This window comes from Salmo trutta, chromosome 21 (assembly GCF_901001165.1).
Source record: "Salmo trutta chromosome 21, fSalTru1.1, whole genome shotgun sequence".
Lineage (NCBI taxonomy): Eukaryota > Metazoa > Chordata > Actinopteri > Salmoniformes > Salmonidae > Salmo > Salmo trutta.
Window position 1 is genome coordinate 31,960,503 of NC_042977.1, and position 26,360 is coordinate 31,986,862.

Consider the following 26,360-nt stretch of genomic DNA (forward strand, 5'->3'; position numbering starts at 1 on the left):
GAGGTCAGTAGATACCCAGTACATTGCATAATGTAAATGTATGCAGCCTGATCACATGAATTGGAGAAAAGTCCATATTCAATATATGACTAAAACGGCATGAGACCAGGTGGAATGTATAATGTAAAGCAATAAAACAGCACAAAGTTGAACCCAAACAGGTGAATGATATGTCTATAAACAGTGGTAAGATGATGACTGACAGGACAACACGTACTTTAGTTCCTGAGAGTTAGCTGCCATCAGTGATTTCAGAGTCTTGTCAGCCAGGGGACACCCAGATACACTACAGACAGAGGATCCACACCAGAGAGTTATTACAATACTATTTGAATGTAAAAAAAAGCAACTTTTCCCTTTCATTTTCAGCAGCATATAATACTGATCAATATGAAACAGTCGACATAGTTCCTCTGAACCAGGCCGTACAGTGTTTACTAGCCGGTGTTAACAGTGTCTAATTACCTTCGATGTGATGCATAATTTCCTGTAACATGGCCACTACCGTCACAGCCAGGGGTAGGACAGCTGCAGAGAACACAACACTTAGTTAGACCATACTCTACAATACATGGACTTCTGATACAGTGTATTAACCTTTTTAACATGCGTTGAATTGCATTAGTGGAAGCGGAACTTAGTACAGCAGGAAATGTAGTAATTTCAATGTTTATTTTCAATGTTTATTTGGTGTGGCAGAAGTTGTTCGTAAATCCCTTGGCAGATCTAATTGTTTTCTGTAAACTACTCAATCATACCTTACCATAGAGTGGATAATAACTCCATTGAACATGCAGTCTAACTACAAAGTCAAGAGTGGTAAGCTCATTTTGAGGACATACGGACATGTGAAAACTCACTTTTAACAAGATACATTCTTCACATGAACCTGCAGACATACCAGTCACAACAACATGTAATATATAATAGGTAACAATATAAGAGCTAATAACAGGATAGATCGTGTCCAGCGCATTTCACTGAGCGTGTATTCATTCACCCCAATTATAATGCCCTATTTAAACAGGTCTGGTTGGGAATTACACTTTTGTTATTAATACTGACCATCTGTCAGCTGACCTTTTTAGAGGGAAATGCACATGATACACAGATGACTGAGCAAAGAAGCAGCAAGATGTCAATTTCTCCCCTCACTGGACCTCCAGAATGAGCAGACCCAACATTAAACATGATATACCTCATCAGCTCTTTCTTAGAGTCTCTTAAGAGCATATCGGTCTTGGGGCTGAACATGCTCGCGTCTCCAGAGTAGCTCTGGTCCTCCAGAGAAGCGTCGTCAAAATCTTCCTGCTGAGAGACATCGGTACGTTTGAAATGGACCCTTCTCACTATATAGTGAACTATTTTTTAACAGAGCCCTGGTTAAAAGTAGTGCATTACATAGGGAATAGGGTGCCTGATGCCTGAATAGGCCATTCCTGATGCAGTCTTAATAATAATGTCCTTAAAAATAATAATAGTGTCCTTAAAAATCTCCTTAATCACCTGACTTCTTGTGTCAGTCTTAAGTCTTGAACATGATCTAAAAGTGAATTATCAATGAAAACACCCCACTTAAAAAAACTCTTAAAACACAAGCCTAGGAGTTGGGGGGTAATGAGTGATTACACTTAAGGATACCAACAGTAAACCATACATCCATTTAAAGTCAGATAATCCACACGGACAGTGTTTATACGGATATGTAATGTAAAACATTTGGATTTACTTTCTCAAAGATTCTGTGTTCAGCACCAGATGTTGTCGTCAGTGAATTATTTACAGGACAAATGTCAAGAACAACCAGGAATACCAGCTATGAAGTACATGCTCTTTAACAAGAGATTTATTAGGAACATACACTGTGTTCACAATTATCTATCATTATATATTGTATCCCCATATCACCCTTATAGACCATATGTTGTTATGTTAATGTTCATATGTTTATCAATTAGCTATATTTTCTCTTGTTCAACAAATTTAACAAAACAAGCTTTCTTCTTCTGTTTCATAGGTATCTTGTACAGTATTTCTTGTGTATTTAAAAGGAGGAACAGCAAAGTTATTTTTACCTCTCTGTCGTGCATTATTTGATGCTGTGCTTTGCTGAAGTTGAGAGGGGTGTCCCAGGTGTCTCTCTCGCACAGGGCCTGGTAGAAGGCAGGGCTGATGTGTACACTTCCGGCCTGCTTGGACAGAGTGGACTCAGGAGGGGACTGGGTAGCGTCTCCCAAAGGCACCTGGGGTGGGGCTTTCACCTCCCGACCCTTCTTCATACTCAGGTCCAGAGTGCCGTTCTCATCCACTTCTATGGGCATGTCCTAAAGGAGAATAAATTCACAAGTCAGACTCAGTTATAGTCATAAGGTTACAATGGAGTCACTTTTATTAAATATTCAACAGTTCACAAAAAATGAGACTGATGTCAGTCTGTATTGGAATGAGAAATGAGAGTTACTGTATGAAGTAGTGAAGACTGAAATTAATACACCACTATGATATGCCCTTTTAACCTAACGCAATACTTTAAAGGGATACCTTTCTAAAAATAACAACGTGTATAATTCCTGTGAGAAGTAACTTCAATTGCCCCTCAAATATACATTTACATGAAAATAAGACATGTCGTGATTATCTAACACCGGGGTAAAGTATGGTGTTAAGCCAGCATTAATTCTGTTGAACAAAATAATAATCGCTCCTTGGTGTATAGTTTGTCAGTGACAGCTGTGCCATCGGTCTGTTTTCTAGGACACAAAACCAAGATGGCAGCTGTGGGTGCTGGTTTTAGGTCATCACCATTAAAACAAAAATGAAAAGCTTAATGTAGCATAAGTTCTCTCATTGACAGATGTGTTACTCATTCTGTGCTACGTCAAACGCTATGTGCACTTGTGGCTTATTAGGTTTTATAGTATTAGAAGTTTTACCTCATTAAATGCTGAAATGTCGCCAACAAACGTATATGTCCCATTATACCTATATTCTATTTTTATTTTTTACAAAATGAATGAATGGGTATAATTTTCATGGACATTGCATGTGTGGCTATCCATTTTAATGATGTGTGTGATGGTGACGTGTGTAGACGTGTGGTAACATCTCAATCGCAGGAGAGATAGATGAGCATTCCACATTGAGTTGTGATGCTTTTCTTGCCTTTGCGTTACTGGTAGCCTACAGAGCTATAGACACATAGGAGTTGCATGGCCCCATACGGAGTATGCTACATAAGTCCTCTGCAGAAGAGGACAGATGATTAACTTGTTAACACTGTTTTATTCATTCAGTGGGTTGGTACCTGGTACAAGGCCACATTATCAGCTCACCAAGCTGGGTCCTGTACTGTGTAGGTGTTGGAAACCTTGAATCATCTATCTATCAATATTCTGATAGTAATTACATACTGCAGAGGCCTTGTTTGGGTTTTGAAACAGTCATTGTCATGCAGTTAAACTTAATGCATAGGAAGGCCATGTTTCAGTTCAGTTGAGAGGATCGAACTTTTCTGCGTAGTGGACAGGGCAGTTGGGGGTTTTCCCACTAGAGATTATATAGGATGTGCACAAAGGGGTCAAATTGTAAACTAAACTGGTGCACATTTAATAAAATCGGGGAGATTTTGATTTTGTGAGAATAAAATATTTCAGCTAATGAGTTGTTCAGCTGATTGGTTTAAGCCACTGAACTGGTTGTATAGGCCATCTGATAGAGACACAGCTTATCCTGGATAATATATTACTAAGCTAAATATCTTACGCCATCTGCAGCATGCAAGACACACTTTCATACAGTTATTCTTTTTTTAAATCTTTATCTTTGTCTATTACCATGAAAGTAGAAATTAAACGCATGACCACATGTTTTACAGGAACTACAGAGTCTTACTGTAATTGAGAAAGGTTTGTTGTATTTTCTTCTTATGATGTGATTACACAAATGTTATTTTGTGTACATTAATGCTTTACGGGGGGGGGATCTCTTGTTTCGCCGCCACCAGAGACAACGTTTCCTTTGCCAAAAACTGTCCTTTTGATGTTTCACCCTTTTTATAAACAAATCAGAGTTGCTTTAAAATGACCACATGAAATAATTGGTCTAATTTGACTACCTTTGTGGAGGACGCCAGGGGCCGACCCGAGATGGACTCCATGTTGCTTCGGTAGCGGGTGGAGAGGTTGAGGATGGCAGTGGTGGCAGTGGTGGCTTGGAGCCCCTCACCTCCAGGTTTGTAATGGCTGGGTGGGCTGTGGCGTACAGGGCCTGGCGTGGGCAGGCAGTTGCCGGGGGCGCCCAGAAAGCCAGTGTACTGTAGAGCTGTTGGATAACAGAACTCAGATACAGAAACTTTCACAGAGGTCTGGGAACACATGATTATACCCCCTACATTATAACATACAGTATGGTACATGTCATCAGCATGTTTATTTTTACACTGTGGTTGCAGTGGGATCAGTCTGTGCTTGAATAGAAAAGCGTTTGTGTTGATATATAATATATATATATATTAAACAAGCATGATTGTCTTGTTTACAGGAACCTTGTGAGTGTGTTGCAAACTCTTAGTTTGGTTGTTGTCTGATCATTTATTTACATAGTGTCCTACTGAGCTGCACATTTGTGGCAGAAGATGAGCAACGCTTGCACATTAAATCCCTTTAATGTGGCTTGACACGCTGTTATGGTACAGCCAATCTCCCTCCGCCCCCCCTTTGAATCAAATCAAATGTGCGAAACTCACAGTCAGGGAAGTGTGAAGAAGAGATTTCTTGGTCCTGGTTGGGTGCCATCAGAGGTTGTTTGCCGAAGACCTGTTCATCAAAGCTGGCGTAATCAAAGCGGATCTTGCTGTACTTGTCCATGTCCTTGGTGAGGTTGGCTTGCAAGGCGGCGGCGACAGGATGGTGATGGGCGAACCTGTAGTTGTACTGATTCAACTCCAACTTCTTCATGAGGGGGCCGAGAGGCCTGGTTGGAGAAGAATCCAAGAAGACGAGGTGTTGTTGGATTTGATGAGGAAAGTGGCTACTGTATGTGTCAAATAAAACGCATGTAAGGATCCAGGAAATTGACACATGCACACAAGTGGGCAGGAAAGTGGCTACAGTGTCAAATAAAATGCATAGGATATGATATTGACACATTAATGCACATTATGCATGGGCTGTGGAAGAGGTGGTGATGATTCTGGAAGTAATATACATTATAGTGTGAATAATATCCATACGAGGTGGCTGTGAAGTAATGGACACAGTGTTGTTTGAATAATATCAATGTCCTCCTCCTGGATGTGGGATCTGATCTGTATTGTAGACGCACACACAGGCATGTTACCCAACTAATTAATTTTGTATGGGTTGGCAGTCTGCCTGTGATTTTTCTACAGGGAACAAAGAGTTGTGATGCTCTGTGTCCCTAATAGGGAGAATCTCATGGGACCTTAAACCATTGCTTAAGAACAAGTGATAGTGAGAAACCATGTCTGTGAAGTTTTGATAGGCTATATATTGTAATTCCTTTTACAATACATTGAATAAATAAACAGGATACGATACTGTAAATGTTAACCAACATACCTCCTGATTTTATATGATATTGCAATTGACACACTTTGTTTTGTATCAAAGGGACTATGCTCTCTCCGAACTTCAATCAATTAGTTTCATAGTATAGTTTTCAATGTCTCAATGGTTTACTGTCATCATAATGTATGCGCACATACACGTCGATAATTGTCAACAGTCAAAATGACAATATTGCAAAATTACAGCTATAACACATATTATACATTCTCTCTCCCCTCGTGATTTTACCTGGACAATCGTTCAGGTGCTTGTCTGCATTTGGGGCTCTCCTCTTGAGGTTTGGAGACTTTCACTGCAGCAGCAATGGGGCAGCCTGAGAGACTGGGGGGGGGAGGAGGAGGTTTTCAAACCCATTGAACCTGTCTATGTACAGTATGTCATGTTTAATGGGTTAGTCTCTGCAGGATGTACCTCCGGTGGGTGCTACGGTTGCTGTTTACATGGCCCCTTCCTGTGCACCCGGGAGTAGGACACTTGAGGACGTTTTCATGCATGGCCAGGACTGGGGACAAACAGACAGGAGAGGGACAGTAGGTGAAACAGTAGGCTCAGTAGAAGGAGAGATTTACTATACAATCAGTGGTGACGAATATACTGCGTCAGAGGTGACGAATATACTGCGTCAGAGGTGACGAATATACTGCGTCAGAGGTGACGAATATACTGCGTCAGCGGTGACGAATATACTGCGTCAGCGGTGACGAATATACTGCGTCAGCGGTGACGAATATACTGCGTCAGCGGTGACGAATATACTGCGTCAGCGGTGACGAATATACTGCGTCAGCGGTGACGAATATACTGCGTCAGCGGTGACAAATATACTGCGTCAGCGGTGACAAATATACTGCGTCAGCGGTGACAAATATACTGCGTCAGCGGTGACAAATATACTGCGTCAGCGGTGACAAATATACTGCGTCAGCGGTGACAAATATACTGCGTCAGCGGTGACCGAGTTCATGGGGGGGATCAAGAGTTAACACAATAACAAATCACAAAATGAGAATACAGGAAAACAATAATGTATCCAGAGTGATCAAGGTAAACTAAAGGCAAACTAAAGGCTTGTTCATTTATAGATACATCAATTCAATTCACACGTTCTTTGTACTGACATCAGAGAAAAACCAAGAGCACAGATCCTTAGAAAAGTCATACAATTATGGACACAAGCATATCTAACTAACACTGTTCCCATTGTCAGTGCACTGTGTGTTGGTCGCATAATATAAATACCTTAGTGGCAATAAAAATAGAACAAAAAGCACTACGTCATCAAGCACAGCCTTTTATCCACAATTTGATGGAAACATCTCTTGTGGGGAAAAGCGCATATGATTTCATTCAGATGTTTAAATATTCACATGAAAATCTGTGGCCAATTGGACGGAAACCTAGCTAGAGTTGGAGTTCTACTCTGTGTCCTTGGAAACTTTTCTCTTCTGTACATATTTTCCAATTAGTTTGCAGGAGTTGTCCATTTATTTTTGAATACAGCATTAGCAACCCCTTTGATTTGCAAACATTGCTTCTGGTCTAAGAGCACATTGCTTTCATATTGAAAAAAGTTAATTACTTTTTCTGTTCCTTTTGTAACATTACTGTTTAATGTTGGATGCTTGTTATGTTACATTGAAATGACTAAACCACAGCCAATAAAAAACCTTTACAATATTCAGAAATTACAAGAAAACTGTAGGTGACAACAAGTCTCACTTCATGATTGTATAAATGTAGAATGAATGCCACTCAATCAGTTTCTGGAGCCACTTGATAACTTTGAAGGTTTTATTTAAACATCAGTACTTATTTTCAGTAAAAAAGCATCACTTTCTATTCTATACATATGTAGGATCTTAATTTCACCTATATTGTCAGAGAAAAATAATCCTGCAGCAACATGATGTTAACATTTAGTCCATAATGTTGCTTGATCAGGTAAAGCACAATTCTGTTAATATAACCGTGTGGATGATTTTCAGTGAATTTATGTACATCTCGAAGCTCATCTCCATTTACAGCTGTGCAGGAAAGTTCTCAGCAACAAAATAGTGATCGAATTAAGATCCTACACCTGTGTGTACATGTAGATGTAAGTGAAGATACATTGGTTTTGTCCTGACTTTCAAGAATACCTGATGTACATACATGTATGTGTATGTCTGAGTGACTTACTCTCTGGGGGGACTCTGACTTTGTGGGGACAGCCAGACAGACTCCTGTGGTGGGGGTACAGACCAGTGACATGGCCAGTGCCGTCACAACCAGGGGTAGGACACCTTATGTCCTTCTTATCTGGTCGTGGAGAGTCTGGGAGGAGGCAAATAACATGAGCGCTTAGATTAATACATAGACATTCACATATACATTTATAACAATTTTATGACACCTTCAAGAATGTTGCAGTATCATTCTTAACATGCTTTGTAACCTTCATTACCCACACAAGCAAAGAATGCAACAAAGGTAACAGCTTTTGGCAAAATTCTAATGAACTTCAGTTTTATATTTCATTAAACTTGTAAAGAGTTGCTTGCATGAATGTGAGATTCTGAGAAATGCTAGAATGAATCTGTATGTACATAGAAACAAACAGATTAAAGTACAGTATCATGCAAAGAGCCAGACACTTTTTGCAAAATGCTTCTTTCTATATTAATCTGTCCTTTTAGTTAAGGCTTCCAGTTCAACACGGGGCATTGACTTCTTAATGCCCATCCATCGAAAGATTACATTTGGGATTACACATTAGGCTGCAGTCATTTGAAGAATCAGTGGAAAACATGAGGGGTACTTTGGGCGGATTTAAGACTTATGGTCATGGTTAAATATCCAGTTGATTCCTATCAAAATCCAATATTCTGGGTAGTAGCAATTCCATCACAAGATTTTGTTCTTTTATTTATTTTAGTCTGGTTTTTTATTACTTCAATTGTTGCCAAAATGAGTTTAGTACTTAAGAGGATTTCCCCCTCTGAATATGATTCTTTATTATTTTGACGTTTCGAAGCGCCTCATCATTGAAATCACAAGTGGTCTAATTCATACTAGATAAACATGCATAATCATGTCTGCTGCATACTTATTTTATGCCCACTACTCTTCATTAGAATAAGTGCAATATCCACTGTATGTAGTTCTATTGTTCTCAAGTGGCCTTAATAGTACACATACAAAAACAAAGGATGGACTTAAAAGGGTCCTCACTGTCATTACGTTGATAAAAAGCTGTTATAAAATAAAACATCTAGAATCTTGAATTGACAAAGAAATAAGATATATTGAAATGAAGTATTTGTACCTTTGCATCCATGATAGCCCACCCTGGTGTCCACGTCCAGTAGCCGTTGGTGCCTCCTCTCATTGGTCATCTGCTCCAGTAGGAACCTATCCATCTCCCTGTAGGCATTGTGGAGGACCTGCCTCTGCTCTGACTGCAATGCCATGGCCTGCTCCAGGAGGCTCAGGTTCACCCTCCCTCTGTCCCAGTCTCTGTCTCCTCTGTCTCTATCCCTGTCTTTGTCTCCTCTGTCTCTGTCTTCTCTGTCTCTGTCCCGGTCTCCTCTGTCCATCTCCAGGCTCAGGGGTCTCTCCATCTCCTGCAGGCCCAGGGCCCAGGCCTCCAGTCGAGGAGGCCTCTCCACCTCTGGCTCCCCCTCACTGTCCTCCTCACTGGGGGTTGATCGGTAGAGCCGCAGGGGCCCTGCCTGGAAGGGACCTGCTCTGCCCATGTTATACCCACTAAGGACCGAGTCAGGATCATGGTCTCGCATGTGTAGGTAGTGGTTTCTCCCCAATAGGTATCTTTCTCCGGTGGTGGCTTTGGAGGGGCTGCTGATAGAGCCATTGGAGCCATTCACCCTGGCAGAATGAGACAGGGACAGAGGCTCCCACTCGGCTTCCCAGCTGTTTCCGTATGGGCTTTTACGTGGCGACGAACTGCAAGTTATACTCATCCTGTCTTGACTTTGGTCTTCTTCCTCTTCTTCTTCTTGGTTTCGTTCCGCCACCTCTTCGTCCTCCAGAGTTTCCGAGGCTGCAGCCTCCTGATGGGGAGAGTCAGTCACCACTTCAGACCATCCAAAGGAATCATGGGGTTTTGTTATTGCGTCCTGGCAGCCATTTCTCTTGGGCTCGTTAAGTGTTTCTGAGTATCCATCTTAGAAACAAAGTAAAAGCAAAAGAGAACAAAAACTATGTTGTGATGCTTTTTTCAAGCTTGAGTCAATTGTTCATATTAAGGCCATGCTTTTCAGAGAACATTTGGTTAGGCAGAGAGTAACAATCTTGTCTGTCCCCATTTCAGCTTAGTCAATGTTTTTGTAGAGACATTCAACGCCAATTGTGACACTTTTTCCTATCTAGAAAACGCATGTCTTTGTCATTTGAAATGACTGTTAAGAGGATTGGAAAATACAATATGTAATGAAAATAGTAATAGTATGGACAGGACAGCAACTGCAAGATTTCCTGGCAATTCCTCAAGTACATCAGAGATAATTCACAAGACACTTGTTTTGGCTAGTTGAACATGAAACCTAAAGATGAAGAACAAGATTGTCTTCCTCTTCTTAGAAATCTCTAATCAGAATACAACAACTTGATGTGGATTTAGACGGACCAGATAATGACAGAGATTTACATGGCTTGTGGCACTGAACATCAGTTTTAAGTAGTTGAGGTGTACGCCAAGCAGGGCTTTATGATTTTAAAGATATTAACTTGTCATTCACACACAACTCATTTAAGAACCCATATTCATATGTAAGCACAATAACCAAGAAAGAGGAAAACATTTCAGTATTACATTTTTTTACAAAAATCCTGGTTTCCCTTTATTCTTTCTTTTTATTTATCTTTTTTCAATAGGTCATTATGCTGAGTGCACCTGATAATTGATTTTTACATTGATTCTTTACTAAAAGCTTTTAAAATAAAGCTTTTCTGTTTTTTTATCAGTGGACATTTTTATGGACATATCAAAATGTTTATTATATCCCAGGACTGCGTGTAATGGTCAAATATATTTGACATGACAATTGAATTTCTGGTTTCAATCATCGTTCAGTTTAAGTGAAACAAAGAGAAAAGCTAGGCTCTTAGTTCTCCAAAATGTATGTTAAATGACACTTAATATAGTAAAACCCTGATTATATTAATATTAAGTCATGGTCAATGATTAACAATGGAACGCTATCATCTGGATTGATTCACTAAAATATCTTTTGATCCCCCAAATCATTGAAACTTATTTTCAGTGCTAAAGCTCTTTAGTGAGGCCATAAGGGTTTTTACTCTAGAAATCATAAGTAGGCTGTACAGTACAGAGTAGATCTATCCTCTAAAGACGTCACAGAGCAAATTAAAAGTAACCCACAGAGACTGGAGGAGAGGGATCCAATAGGTTGATAGATCTGGAGATAATTTAGGATGCAATTCTGTAGGCTATATAATCTTGTAAGTGGATTCCACTGAGGATGATAAAGGCATTACCAAACCGATACTACTAGTCATTATCAGGCCATAGTATACAACTTAATCCCCCAAAATAAAAGCTGCTAAATGCAGGAAGTGTAGCGCTCTGACTTATCTGACGAACCTCTGCCAAAAAAGAAAAACGGCTTTTGTTTTGAAGCATATGATTTTGGATTGTGTAAATGTAGGGATGTGATGTATATTCACTACCACAATACAAGGCAGGTGAAGACAGACCAGCAACAGCGGAAGTAGGTGAATGAAATAGACATAGTTAAACTCCTTTTTTGATGCAAAATATGAAGCTGTATTTTTTGAGACATGCAATGACATGGCTGATAATCTTTTTGTTACATGATACATTTAATTCTAAACAAAGGCATACGAATATCAGCCTGTTCAACAAAGATTAAGTCAGTTATGTTTAGTTACAATTAGCAGAGCAGACAGAAAATAACTTATTTTTGTACAGATGGATGACACACATACAGTTGAAGTGGGAAGTTTACATACACCTTAGCCAAATACATTTAAACACAATTTTTCATAATTCCTGACATTTAATCCTAGTAAAAATTCCCTGTCTTAGGTCAGTTAGGATCACCACTTTATTTTAAGAATGTGAAATGTCAGAATAATAGAAGACAGAATTACTTATTTCAGCTTTTATTTCTTTCATCACATTCCCAGTGGGTCAGAAGTTTACATACACTCAATTAGTATTTGGTAGCATTGCCTTTAAATTGTTTAACTTGGGTCAAAGGTTTCGGGTAGCCTTCCACAAGCTTCCCACAATAAGTTGGGTGAATTTTGGCCCATTCCTCCTGACAGAGCTGGTGTAACTGAGTCAGGTTTGTAGGCCTCCTTGCTCGCACACAATTTTTCAGTTCTGCCCACAAATTGTCTATAGGATTGAGGTCAGGGCTTTGTGATGGCCACTCCAATACCTTGACTTTGTTGTCCTTAAGCCATTTTGCCACAACTCTGGAAGTATGCTTGGGGCCATTGTCCATTTGGAAGACACATTTGCGACCAAGCTCTAACTTCCTGACTGATGTCTTGAGATGTTGCTTCAATATATCCACATCATTTTCCTCCCTCATGATGCCATCTATTTTGTGAAGTGCACCAGTCCCTCCTGCAGCAAAGCACCCCCACAACATGATGCTGCCACCCCCGTGCTTCACGGTTGGGATGGTGTTCTTCGGCTTGCAAACCTCCTCCTTTTTCCACCAAACATAACGATGGTCATTATGGCCAAACAATTCTATTTTTGTTTCATCAGACCAGAGGACATTTCTCCAGAAAGTACGATCTTTGTCCCATGTGCAGTTGCAAACCGTAGTCTGGCTTTTTTTATGGCGGTTTTGGAGCAGTGGCTTCTTCCTTGCTGAGCAGCCTTTCAGGTTATGTCGATATAGGACTCGTTTTACTGTGGATATAGATACTTTTGTAGTTTTGTCCTTTGCTGTTGTTCTGGGATTGATTTGCACTTTTCGCACCAAAGCACGTTCATCTCTAGGAGACAGAACGCGTCTCCTTCCTGAGCGGTATGATGGCTGCATGGTCCCATGGTGTTTATACTTGCATACAATTGTTTGTACAGATGAACGTGGTACCTTCAGATGTTTGGAAATTGCTCCCAAGGATGAACCAGATTTGTGGAGGTCTACAATTGTTTTTCTGAGGTCTTGGCTGATTTCTTTTGATTTTCCCATGATGTCAAGTAAAGAGGCACTGAGTTTGAAGGTAGGCCTTGTAATACATCCACAGGTACACCTCCAATTGACTCAAATTATGTCAATTAGCCTATCAGAAGCTTCTAAAGCCATGATATCATTTTCTGGAATTTTCCAAACTGTTTAAAGGCACAGTCAACTTAGTGTATGTAAACTTCTGATCCACAGGAATTGTGATACAGTGAATTATAAGTGAAATAATCTGTAAACAATTCTTGGAAAAATTACTTGTGTCATGCACAAAGTAGATGTCCTAACCGACCTGCCAAAACTATAGTTTGTTAAAGAAATTTGTGGAGTGGTTGAAAAACGAGTTTTAATGACTTCAACCTAAGTGTATGTAAACTTCCGACTTCAACTGAACACACACACACAGTGAGAAGTGCGTGCAGTGGAAAAGAGACCGCATGGGAGAGAAAAACATGGATCCCTCCTGTGGTTTGTGTATTGGAACAGGTGAACAGTTTGTACTCCAGAATAGCCATTACAGGCGCTCTGCAGTGTGGTTGGAGCTTGGCTGGAGTTGAACGCAGTGCGGCTCGACCAAATTAGCGGCTTATTTTTCCCTCTTGTTTTAAAATGCAGATATGAACAGTATCCCGCTGTTACATTCTTATTGCTTTTTCTATCCACTTTAACTGTCATAGACATTTCACATAAAATATCCCCAGACCTGATTGTGACAAAAATATATTTACAAATGTATGTAGGTCTATGTTAATCACACAATGTTCAGTCATTGCTTTGTGTTGCCAGCCTTTTGATACATGTTCATTGTATTGTATAGGGCTTGCTGTTTGCAGGTGCCTTCTTTTGATAAAAAATATCTACTTTTCTTGATTTAAAGGTTATAATACAGTACAAGTAGGTAGTGGTGACTGAATACAGACACATAAAAGCTCTGCTTGAAACACAAACAAACCATGAGAGGGAGGTATATGAACAAAGAAAGATAAAGGGAAAAAACAGATAGCGAAGCTAGTGCAGAAAGGGTTATGATAATTGTAATGTTATATGAACCCCAGAAACAAATACATTCCATTTCCAATTAATCCGCACAATTCATTGAGCTACTCTCTTGGTCCATTTCACTACCCACATGTGTACTATAATGAGCTGTAGACATTATGCCTAATTATGTATATTTGGACTGTGTTAGAGGGCCTAACAAAAGCTTTCGAAGGGGACAATTACGTTTGTTGCTTAGTTACATCGTTAAAACTATACCAAATAAGTGCAGATTATAGTGGGTGAGAATGCACATGTAAACCATGGGTATTGTTGCCAAAATGCTCAAAATTCAATTCATTTGGAAATAGAAATGTTTTGCTTGGGGGGAGGGCTCAATGAAATAAACAAACATTTCCTTATGTCATTGTTGAGTACGCACCTTGGTCTTAGTATCTTTCGACAAATAATCACTAATTTATTCTATTATATCAGTGACATTGGTTTAATAAGAAGATGGTTAGCATACTTCAGAAGGGAAGCTGGTTCTGTTAAGATGCAACATTAGCTTGTGTTAATAATCAATAAATCGTGTGTATAATCTAAACTCAACTCACTTTACTAAACAAACATCAACAGATGACATTCTAATCAGAATGGCCTAAAGCAAACATGATCATTATTCAATTCTCTGTGTTTTCAACCCATTTTTGAATGGCTTTTCAGAAAAACCAAACACAGAAGAAAAAAAAAAGAAAAGGAGGAGTCTGAAATCTGGCCTCATCAAAAATAGGGGAAAAAACCATGCCAAAAATATCATGGCAGATAAGCTGTCAAAAGTAGGACTGAGGACGTGAGACAGACACAACTAATGTGAACCCAGCAGTCTCGTCTTTCACTTCCAATACACAATGACTATGGGGTCTGGCTGATGGCGAGCAGACAGGCAATAGAGAAGGAGGGAAATATGAATGCAACAGATGGGATTTTAAAATTCAGCGTCAATTGTTCATCAAAACAGACAAACAACAGGACATCTGTCTACCTGCTGGAGTGTCAATGTTCCTCAGCTCTTCTTTGTCCTGTGGCGGTGCCAGGTCCTCGTTCTCCTCCTCACAGCACGCCTCACTGGGGCTGTAGTGGCGGGGCCTCATCAGGAGAGACTTTCTCTTGTTGACGGGGGCGCCCTGCACCCCTTCCTGGGCGAGCCTCTTCCTAGCAGCCATAGACCCATATGTGCTGTTGTGGGGGGGATGAATGAATAAAAAGAGCAACGGGGTCAACAAAAGGCCATAGCCGTTACTGGGGTTCATCTGAAAACTTTGAACTTAAAGTGAACGTAAAATGTAACATTGTCAGTTTATTCCCCAACTGTATTTCAGGATTCAGAAAGTAAAAACAAGTGTTTTTTTGTAACTACAGTGAAAAAAGGTCAACATAAGGTTGAAGAAACTGTATATGGTTGAGATGATTAATACAAAGTACCTAGAAGCGCAGTGAAGAGCTACAGGGACAAAATCAATTATAACCGGTTTTATCAAGATAAGAGAATGGCCAGCATACCACATCTACTAACAAAGGATGCCTATTTCATTCTGTATGCAAGGGCATAGAAACCCGGGGTAAATTAGAGGATACCTGTAAGTGTTTATTTTCACAAAGAGGTCGTGAACCCTTACCTCGGAGCCTGGGTGATGCAGTCAGCTGGAACTGTAAACAGAAACAGAAGTACGTCAGGTAAATAGTAATGTTTACATTTCCACTGTGGAGTGACTACGCATCTGGCTACTGGGGAAACACAATCCTGATCAAAGCTACCGATCTACTGTACTAGCTCCATGTTTTTGATAAGCAGTTGTGAATGAATACACTGTGGGCCGACTACACTCATGGTAGTGGGGTGTTCCCCTAGTATGATTTTGGATTGTACTCTATCAAATGTTCTATGAAAAGATGACTTTTACAGCTACTTATCAAAATAGATTTTTTGCAACCTTATAATGAACTATTTTACTTCAACAAAAGCCTTCTGATATGATTAAAATCATCGTCAAGATACCCTTTATATAGATTTTTTTTTTTAAATATCCACAACCCCAATCTGCTCTCCTCTTTCTGAGATCTGCTGTAGCTCATCCTCCTGACAGCTTTGACAACATGATCTGAAAAGGCAAATCGATTTTCCCTGAGGGGCATGCACCACAGATGCAAATCTCATTCTCATTCAAGTCCACCGTATTCCCATGAAGCACAACCCCATAATAAAGCTTCCATGAATTTCCCAGACATAGTAATGGCTCTGGTGCCACCAGCCAGACCTTAGAGGCTTGGAACACTAGCATAATGGCATCCCCCTGTCTAGGGGTTTTCAATCACACTATATATATTCACTCCTTAACGAATTTGAGCCACAGTTCCAATTTGATGAACTAATTCCCCATCTGAATAAAATAATGGCAATGCAGTGCTCTTCAAATTGGTAAGATAATTTGTAAAACTGACAGTTGTAAAGTTGGATTGTTGAACTGATTCCTGCCTAGACCCCATAGATGTATAAGTGGAATGTGCGTGAATTGCTGAAGTGCTCGGTTACTGCTATTGATGGGCTTGCTTGAACATGGTAAGAGTTGTCAACACTGCTCACCTTTACCACCGTTGCATGTTTGGAGTGTGTTTTCCTCTCCTTCTGAATCCATCTGTTGATAAAGAACACACAATGTATTCTTTAGCATGTAACACAAATTTCTAACAAAATACAGATTCTGTTAATATTGACTACTGAGACTGGAATAATGATGTTAACATTAACTCAGCAGATGCTGTATCCATCCTATTTTTGTAGGTTTATTTGAAGTAACTTTGAACCTTCCTATCAACATTACCCTATATTTCCCAGAACATTTATGTATTTACGTGTTGATTATCTGCGGTAAATTAATGGCTGTAGTCATGAAAACACATGTAAAAGCAAAACACCAACCGAAGGTGAAGTTAATAAAACAAAATAAACTTTGGAGGTGGAAAAAACACCATAATGCAAAATAATGACATTAAAGTGGTGGTGGTGGTACACAGACAGACAGCAGTGTGTTTAGACCAAAATAGTTGTTCAAATCCATCCACTCTCCCTCGCCACCATTTCTCATGTGGATCCCAAATAAAACCTATTAAAGGTAATTATTCTGGGCTGATGGCAGTGTATAGTGGTCACAGGCCAGTGAAATTTGTGAGTCACAGGATAGATACGCTGTTACTTTTCCTGGTAATGGGAAACATGACTCCTCTCTCTGGTTTGCTGTTGTGATTGAAGGCACTGACCTGTCATACATTTATAATAGGGGAGCAGGTGTGGCAGTGATGGACCTTAATTTACTTTAATAAACCTTTTATGTGCCACACTCTTCAATGCCACGCCGGGCCCTCGGAGGACCTGCACATAATAGGTTCATTACTTTTGATTACTAGGGCCCTATTGAGACAAACAACTACCCAAACACTATAGATTACATTCTGTAAAAACTCATTTACCTCATTAGTTCATTACAATTTTTCCATCATCGTATGAACAGACAAACAAACAGACAAGAGATACTCACTCATTTTGTATAAATTTATATAACTTGTTTTTATTAAACAAGACTTGTATAGATAGTGTATGTATGTGTTACAACGTCTACAATAATACAAATTCATTTCAATTTCAAATTCAGATAGTGTAATTTCAGATTGACTAATATTCTCACATTAGGCACCTCTGTGTTATTGAGAGGCAACACTCACATTATGCAAATCTACTTGTTTTAAACACTTTTTAAATATTTCATAACATAACCTCTGATTTAATGCCTTATTAATGCTTTGTACATGAACCATTTAAATTCCTCTATCTTACAAGTAAAGAATATCATGTATTTTGAAAATACTTATTTGAATATATTGAAAATACTATATTGAATATAATAATGCTTCTATCTTCGTAAGATACCCGATGAACTTGGTTTTGACCGTGAGGAGTATACATTTGACTGATATTTTGTCAGTTCATGCTTTTTCAACTGCGCTCAATATGTTTGTTCGAACGTTGAATTACATACTGTATTCCTTCAAAGGCCTGTATCTAGTCTTTCTAGGGAGTTTTTCCTAGCCACCGTGCTTCTACACCGGCATTGCTTGCTGTTTGGGGTTTTAGGCTGGGTTTCTGTACAGCACTTTGTGACATCAGCTGATGTAAGAAGGGCTTTATAAAATAAATGTGATTGATTGTCATCTGAGGGGAGATGGAGAAACAGCTCAAACTTTTTGTGTTCAAGTATTATATGTTCTGCTTTGTGAGCAGCACAGAGGTTCTGAGAGGGTATAGAGCATGTGCTTTTGACACCCATTCGACAAAAGCTATTGTTGGTCCTTCACAAACTCAAAGCTGTATCTAATTCTGCAGAGGATGAATCAGAAGTAATGGAGCAACGTGGAAATCTCCTATAGACGTTTACGAGTAAGAGAAGTAGACATGGAGAGAACACATGACATTCAATGAATATATTTACACAGGCAGAACAAATACTGTAGATACAGTACATGCTATTCAAATATGGCTTTGTTTGTATTAAATATTTACTACACTCTCAGGCAGGGATTTGTTTGTGTTATATATTCCTGACACTGCACAAAACTATAACACATACACATGATAGATCTTTGGTGGTCATTGGTCAGTACAAAATGTTTTCCCATTTCTTTATGGTTGACATTATGGTCATAGTATTTTTATCCAAGGCTATCTGGACATTGTCATGGTTTCAGCCAGCCATTTTGGACTTAGGAACGGCTTTCAAAAGTAGAACAATGGGGCTACGATTACACAAGCAGCCCAATTCTGATATTTTTTCCACTAATTGGTCATTTGACCAATCACATAAGATCTTTTTCATAGCTGATCTGATTGGTCAAAAGACCAATTAGTGAAAAAAGATCAGAATTGGGCTGCTTGTCTAAATGCAGCCTGGGAGGCATGGTCACATTCAACGTACAGTAGGCTACAATACACGTGCTGTGGTATAAAAATAAAGCAGCAGACTCAACAAAGCTAGCTACATATCGAATATACAAAATCTGCAAACGCCCACATCCCTGCATATGTAAAACAATATCTGTCTCTCATATTCTGCAGGGGTCAAAAGAGCATTGACACGACACTGCTAAACATGCTGCTTATCCAGAACATCATGGCTACCACTTCCATTAGCCATACAAATACATGACTATATCCGTTCACAGAAAAAGTGAATTGGTAAAATATACTTTTTTTTTTTTTCAGGACAATGAACTTGGCTATATTTCAACCTTATTGTAGAGGACATCAACTAGCTCCATGCTCTTTCATCCATATGTATAGTACCCAAACCCATCACTGGATAATATATCATCGAATTATATTAAGCCTACCTTTATTTGCAGTTTTCTTGGAAATATATACGACGTGCTGCAAGGTCCACGCAGTCCACCTTGGTCGATTTGTGCACAATTCTTGCCTTTTTTCAGGATGTGAGCATGAAATTCATTCTCTGTAACAAAAAAACCCCCAAAATAAATATACCTTTAATAAAAATAGATATAAGCCTACAAATCAAATGTGGAGTGGAAAGAAACTAACTTTTTACTGATTCTCAATTTCCAAGTTTTCCATCTAAATTGTAGTATTCTGTAGGTTGGTTAACTAATTAATCATATTGATAATATTGTCCTCAATGCTAAAGGTGCTGGTGGTGATAGACATTGTTGGTGAACGTGCAGTCAGTCAGAGATAGTGACGGGCAGGAAACAAGATAATACCTCACATGGTTGAATAAGGACCAAGATGCAAATTGATTGCTTGACAGAGATCAAATTGCTCACAGTCTAATTAACACAAAACATCCAAGAGGGAAAACAAGGACAAACACAATGAGTACATTAAGCCTCTTCACTTCACAGATCTTATTACAGGAATTATTTATTTCTGTTAGCTTTGGGAAAAAAAGGAAAAAGAAAAAAAACATCTTAATTACAGCACTCAGAGCATTTCCCTCTGCAAACCAAAAGGGGGGACTCGGAATCATTAGCATAAGAAAAAGAAAAAAGAGACTCACTACTATTTAAGGAAGGCCGGTGGGTTTGTCATCTGCTGAATCATTTTCCTGCCCCCCAACACAAATAGACAAATAACGTCTTGCTCTCTGAGGACTATTTGCCCATGTATGGGGCAGATTTCTCTGGGGATACTGAGCAGAGTTGCCTAATGCCTGATGCGCAGGGTTTCTATGTGATTCTCTATGTGCTAATCTGGCTGCTTTGCATGCTGTCCTTGGGACCAGCCCATTCCCCACCCTATTCCATCTGCTACCTTTCCCACCACAGAGGATAGGAGAGAATGGGCTGTGACTGACTGAGACTAGGAGAGGAGAGGGCTTCCCAGTCCAACAGTCATGAATAACCATGGCCTCACACACCGTTTGGAGAGGGGTTGAATGGGGACTGCTTATACGTTGGATCTGTTACTTTGGATCCAACTGTGGTTTTCCCTGCTCTAATACAAAATATAAATGCAATCAAGCATATTATTGTTCATAATTATTGTTCATCATAGCCATACAAACTACAAGTGGTTAAATATACAAGTATGAGGTTATTTGTGTTGTTGGAAATCAACTTCAAAAAGGTTCGCCATTGACAAGGTCTTGCAGTTTTGTATATTGTTGATACTGAAGCTGCCTGCTACTGTTTAAAACAACTACTACTACAGGTGTAGGAGCTTTCTTTTTTTTCTTTTTTCTTTTACCTTTATTTAACCTGGCAAGTCAGTTAAGAACAAATTCTTATTTACAATGACAGCCTACCCCGGCCAAACCCTAACCCGGATGACGCTGGGCCAATTGTGCGGCGCCCTATGGGACTCCCAATCACGTCAGGTTGTGATACAGCCTGGAATCGAACCAGTAGTGTAGTGCCTCAAGCACTGAGATGCAGTGCCTTAGACCGCTGCACCACTCGGGAGCCCCTTTTTTGATCACCCTGCACAGCAGGAAATGCAAACATGTAGTGTATTCACGGTTTAAAAAGGCTTCTAAAGACTTGATTTGCCCTAACAAAAAATGTACCAACCCCTACAAAAACGTCCATTAATTATAATCCACACAATAATTCACATTTCCTGTTGCTGCAGGATTATTTTCCTGCTGTGAGAAACTGGTCAAATTAAGATCCTACATCTGTGCAACTATGACAACTAATACTGTGGCTGATTCCTAAGCCAAACGGTACTTGTATGTCACCATCAATACAAGTGGTGCTGTTACAATTTTTCCCCATCCCAACAACTACTGTAAAGCTACTGCTCCAACTAATAGTGATATTCATTAGTATAATAATAATCATCATTAACCTTGAGTCATTCAAATGTCCCCTGGTTCCCAGCTTATCCCTGCACTTGGGACACCCTCATGTAATTAACAGACACTTAGTGATAAAGTAAAACTGAGTCAATGGTACTGGTGGTACTTCATTTAGAAAACAATAAAAGCTTACAGTTGGGTAAGTAAAAGTGTGAAGACCATAAACATGAATTACTTTGCTTACATTTCCTTTAGATTGGGGCAGATGCAAGATGATAGCAAGGCAAACGAGAATAACACCAAATAAGGTTTTAAAAATGTCAGCTCCCGCATACTCCCCCAACCAACTGCTATGATTAGATTACACTTTTAACATAATTACTGTTTAAAGCTGTGTGGAAACAATGCATGCAGACAGAAGGGCTCTATCTGAACTGATACCATCCATTCTCTTCTCACTGAGCCTTTTCTCTTAACCTTTCTTCAGCAGTATCATTTTGAATTATGGGGATGGGTAGATGCTCTATGCAAGGTCACTGTCTGTTCAGTACCCGCCCCCTCCCCTCCCCTCCTCCCTTGTTTTTGTTTCCTCTTCCAGAGGCAGACTATACGAATGAAGGGTTAAAACTGGAATGAATTTAATTATGGAATGAATGGAATTATAATGCGCCCGCAGCAAGTTTTCCTCCTTATTTATTAAAGCAGCTGATGGGCCAGGTTTGATGAGCCACTTCTGGCATAATTGAGTCATCACACAAAGAGGGTTCCTCGCATTCAGAGAGGTTTTATCAGCAGCAAACAGACCTGATTACTGGCAATTACACTCTGATCTAGAGGAAGGAGAAAAAAGGAGGGTAAATGTGCGGGGTAACTTCTGTGTTTATAGTTTACCCCGGGAATAATTTCCAGATTAATTTGACATGCTAAGTGTTTTCTGTTTCTGCATAATAAAGTGCAAACAGCAAATGATAGATAGTACAATTTACTTTCATATTTCCTTGTAATGAATGTCTAAGTGTATACGGTAAACTGATCATATTTGTATATGTAAAATAGGACCGGTTGGGTTTTTGTTATCCTCCACCGTGCTTAGAATCAGCAATATGTCGTGTTTTTAAACAAAAAAGGTGCGCTTTACAATAATGCTGGTTGCTTGTGTGCAGACAGTGATTCCTTGTCAGTGGAGAGCCAAACTGAGATGGTATATGATGATAAGGAACACAACTGATTTCACCACCTTTCATTGAAATGCTAATTCATTCATAGTGTAAGAGACTATTTTGATAAACAAGTTTTTGAAAAAATTATTTTCATTTGCGGTGCTGCGACCAAGCAGCCATCAGATGCCCTCTGTTTAAAAAGCTAGCAGCTGGACATTAGAATAATAGCTAAGAAACGTTTTAGGAGGGGGAGGGTGAAAGCGAGGAAGGGGGGGGGGCTCTGATTTCCCTATTCATATCAAAGCCGGCCCTTAAAATGATGGTGATTCTTTTTTATACAAATGCATTTTATAAACTCTTGAAAATAATAATAGGGTAATGTTCCTATAAAAGTAATATATTTAATATTCCTTAAATATAAACAAATGGGTCCCAAGATTTTAAGTTATTGGTGACTTTCTTATGATGCAGAATTAATAAAGATATGATTGAACTAATAGTTTGACCTCTCAAGCAACACCTCTGTGAGCTCCAATTGTACTGAAAATAGTCTTAAGGGCTATACAAGTTTAAAGTATCATACAGAGTAGTTTGCTCTTTGTAACGCTCCAAACTCAACCCATCAAAAATCTCACAGTATACCTCTTCCAATGAAAGATTGTATATTCAGTACCATGAGAAGATGATAGAATGGTGCTAAATACAGTAGAACCAACTGTGGACAGTGACAGCAAATTGGCTAAAGAGACTAACACAAGCTAAGCCAGGTAAGGTATGGAGGTAACCATGCCCAATTCCACGCTATTTCGGTACTGATAATATAAGTTCAAAGAGAGAGTGAGAAGGAGAGAAAATGTATGAACAATCGCCAAAGTGTAGAACACCAATCCATTCACATAAATACAGTAAAAGGGAAACAGAATATCTTCTGATCAGTGGGCACTTTTTACACACCAAAATCCTCATAGAGGGGCGCTTCCGGACTTCCAGAAACAACTGTGATTTCAGACATAACCGTCTCCAATGCAGCCATCCTGGCCGCCAAGCAAAGTGTTTGTCTTATGCCAAATGAGTACTTTTATACGGGGCTCTACAAACTGGCTTCTGTCTTATCACTTCCCCAAGACTGAGAAGCTTCAATAAAGAGAACGAGGCTCCACAGAATTCTTAACAGACAATTAGGAGCCTGGCTGGCCAGCCACTATCGCTTCAATGATTTGTTATGATGGCATAACTACAGGGGAAACTTGTTATTGGAGCCAGTTAGCAAAGCACCCCATAAAAGAGTCAGACGGTGACACCTGCGCTGAGGTGATTTAAAAATCTTGTAATCGCTTTCCAAAGTCATCCCAAAGCCTTCCCTTCTAAACTGAGTTAATCTGGACCAGGTCCACACAGTCACAGTGGCACAAAGTCCAGATTGGTGGTTCTTCTTGTTCCGCCATCAGAGAGACAATGTCTGTATTTTTTTCACTAAATTTGGGGCACTTTTATAGTTATATTATTCTATGAAAGATGGCTTTTTAGATGAATTGCAATTAATTATCAAATATCAATCTCAATCAGAACAGAAATGTTGAATATTCAAAAACAGCACATTGCTTTGTTTTATGGAATGGTTTGTTACCATGCTATCTATAACTACCAAGACTAATTATAACCCAAAGGAAATTAAACCTATATCACAGGATTGCAGCTTCTACACAATCAATTAACACCAACAGTGCCTTCAGAAAGTATTCATACCCCTTAATTTATTACACATTTTGTTGTGTTACCGCCTGAATTCAAAATCAATTACATTTGTTTCTCTCTCATCCAGATTCAAACAATACCCCATACTGAAAAAGTGAAAACATGTTAATTGAAATGTTTGCTAATTTATTGAAAATCAATTACACAGAAATATTGCATATACATAAGTTTTCACACCCCTGAGTCAAAACATGTTAGAATCACCTTTGACAGCGATTACAGATGTGAGTCTTTCTTGGTAAGTCTAAGAGCTTTGCACACCTGGATTGTACAATATTTGCAAATTATTCTTTTTTAAATTCTTCAAGCTCTGTCATAGATTTTCAAGCTGATTTAAGTCAAAACTGTAACTAGGCAACTCCTGAGCATTCAATGTTGTCTTGGTAAGAAATTTGGCATTATGTTTTAGGTTATTGTTTTGCTGAAAGTTCAATTTGTCTCCCAAGACTGAACCAGGTTTTCCTCTAGGATTTTGCCTGTGCTTAGCTCTATTCAGTTTTTTTATATAAAATAAAAAACTCCAGTCCTTGCCGATGACAGGCATACCCATAACATGATGCAGTCACCACAATGCTTGAAAATGTGTTGCCCCAAACATAACGATTTGTATTCAAGACATAAAGTTAATTTATTTGCCACATTTTTTGCAGTTTTACCTTAGTACCTTATTGCAAACAGGATGCATGCTTTGGAATTTTTTAAAATCATTTTTAAATTTAACCTTTACTTAACTAGGCAAGTCACTTAAGAACAAATTATTATTTACAATGACGGCCTACCGTGGAACAGTGGGTTAACTGCCTTGCCCAGGGGCAGAACGACAGATTTTTACCTTGTCAGCTCGGGGATTCAATCCAGCAACCTTTCGGTTACTGGCCCAATGCTCTAACCACTAGGCTACCTGCCGTCCCAGAATATTTTTTATTCTGAACAGGCTTCCTTCTTTTCACTCTGTCATTTAGATTAGTATTGTGGAGTAACTACAATGTTGATCCATCCTCAGTTTTCTCCTATCACAGCCATTAAACTCTAACTGTTTTAAAGTCACCATTGGCCTCATGGTGAAATCCCTGAGCGGTTTCCTTCCTCTCCAGCAACTGAGTTAGGAAGGGCGCCTGTAGCTTTGTAATAACTGGGTGCATTGATACACCATCCAAAGCGTAATTAATAACCTCACCATGCTCAAAGGGATATTAAATGTCTGCTTTTTTATTTGTACCCATCTACCCATCGGTGCCCTTCTTTGCGAGGCTTTGGAAAACCTCCCTGGTCTTTGTGGATGAATCTGTGTTTGAAATTGACTGCTCAACTGAGTGACCTTACAGATAATTGTATGTGTGGGGTACAGAGATGAGCTAGTCATTATAACTTATGTGACTTGTTAAGCACATGTTTACTCCTAAACTTATTTAGGCTAGCCATAACGAAGTGGTTGAATACTTGTTGACTCAAGACATTTCAGCTTTCATTTTTAATTCATTTGTAAAAATGTTCCACTTTGAAATTATGGGGAAAAAGTCAAGGTGTGTGAATACTGTATGCTATGTTGGTTTGCATCTTTCAAATCATTATTGAACATAAGTTTTCAAAACACTAACAAGGACTAATTCATTGACAGGTGTTTGGGGGAAAAGAAGTTCCAGCCCGGGTGTCTGTCATCACTACAGAGTAATCCTGGCCATTGTTTCTTTCCAAGGAGACCCTTTTCATGCAGGAGGAGGGTTGCCTGAATGCTACCAGGTGGTCGGCAATTTGGAGAAACGTAGTAACCGTTCGAGCTAATCCCGTGCCACAAAAGGCAGGTCTCCCGTGCCCAGACGCCTCTGGGTGGGAAAAGTTTACCTCGAAAAAACATACACCGTACACACACAGACACACACAGTGTGTCTGAAAGGAGCCAGGCAGCACTGAGGCATTGATTCCTAATCAGATTGCACTGAAGTGAACAGCTCGCATGGCAGCTGTAGTTTTCCCAGGGTTAATTACCTTTCACTGCTCTCTAAACAAGTCAGCTGTTCCTGTCATTAAACAACTCCACTCCATCTCTGCTCCTCTGTCCTGTCCTCCAAACACACACACACACGTTAAGTGTGCACATACATGCAAATGCACACAAACACACAAACTATTCCCGTCTTCTCATCCTCCACAGCCACACACATCCAAACATTTACAGTACATGGAGCTCATAGAGAGCAAACTGGGAAAAAGGGAAATGACTCCAATAACCACTTGGTCACATTACTAATGAAGAGGTGGAGTCAACGGCTGTTAAAATAGAGGCCATTATCCTTTACTTTCAGCTACAAACATTTATTTCTGTTT

General features: G+C 39.4%; 1 protein-coding gene across 4 annotated transcripts in view; it reads right to left on the bottom strand.

Moving 5' to 3' along the window:
- Positions 1–26,360, bottom strand: part of LOC115157179 (suppression of tumorigenicity 18 protein) — a 57,890-nt gene that overhangs the window by 5,558 nt on the left and 25,972 nt on the right. For 2 of the 4 annotated variants that reach the window (XM_029705208.1, XM_029705209.1), the window contains exons 2-15: positions 19,196–19,314; positions 16,398–16,449; positions 15,433–15,463; positions 14,799–14,992; positions 8,893–9,750; positions 7,767–7,901; positions 6,000–6,090; positions 5,817–5,909; positions 4,745–5,031; positions 4,115–4,320; positions 2,076–2,324; positions 1,199–1,311; positions 466–528; positions 218–286 (exon numbers count right to left, since the gene is read on the bottom strand). In XM_029705208.1, coding sequence (XP_029561068.1) covers positions 218–286; positions 466–528; positions 1,199–1,311; positions 2,076–2,324; positions 4,115–4,320; positions 4,745–5,031; positions 5,817–5,909; positions 6,000–6,090; positions 7,767–7,901; positions 8,893–9,750; positions 14,799–14,992; positions 15,433–15,463; positions 16,398–16,449; positions 19,196–19,314 — 2,560 coding nt within the window. The remainder of the gene's footprint in view (positions 1–217; positions 287–465; positions 529–1,198; positions 1,312–2,075; positions 2,325–4,114; positions 4,321–4,744; positions 5,032–5,816; positions 5,910–5,999; positions 6,091–7,766; positions 7,902–8,892; positions 9,751–14,798; positions 14,993–15,432; positions 15,464–16,397; positions 16,450–19,195; positions 19,315–26,360) is intronic. The other 2 variants (XM_029705207.1, XM_029705210.1) reach the window with 2 other exon arrangements.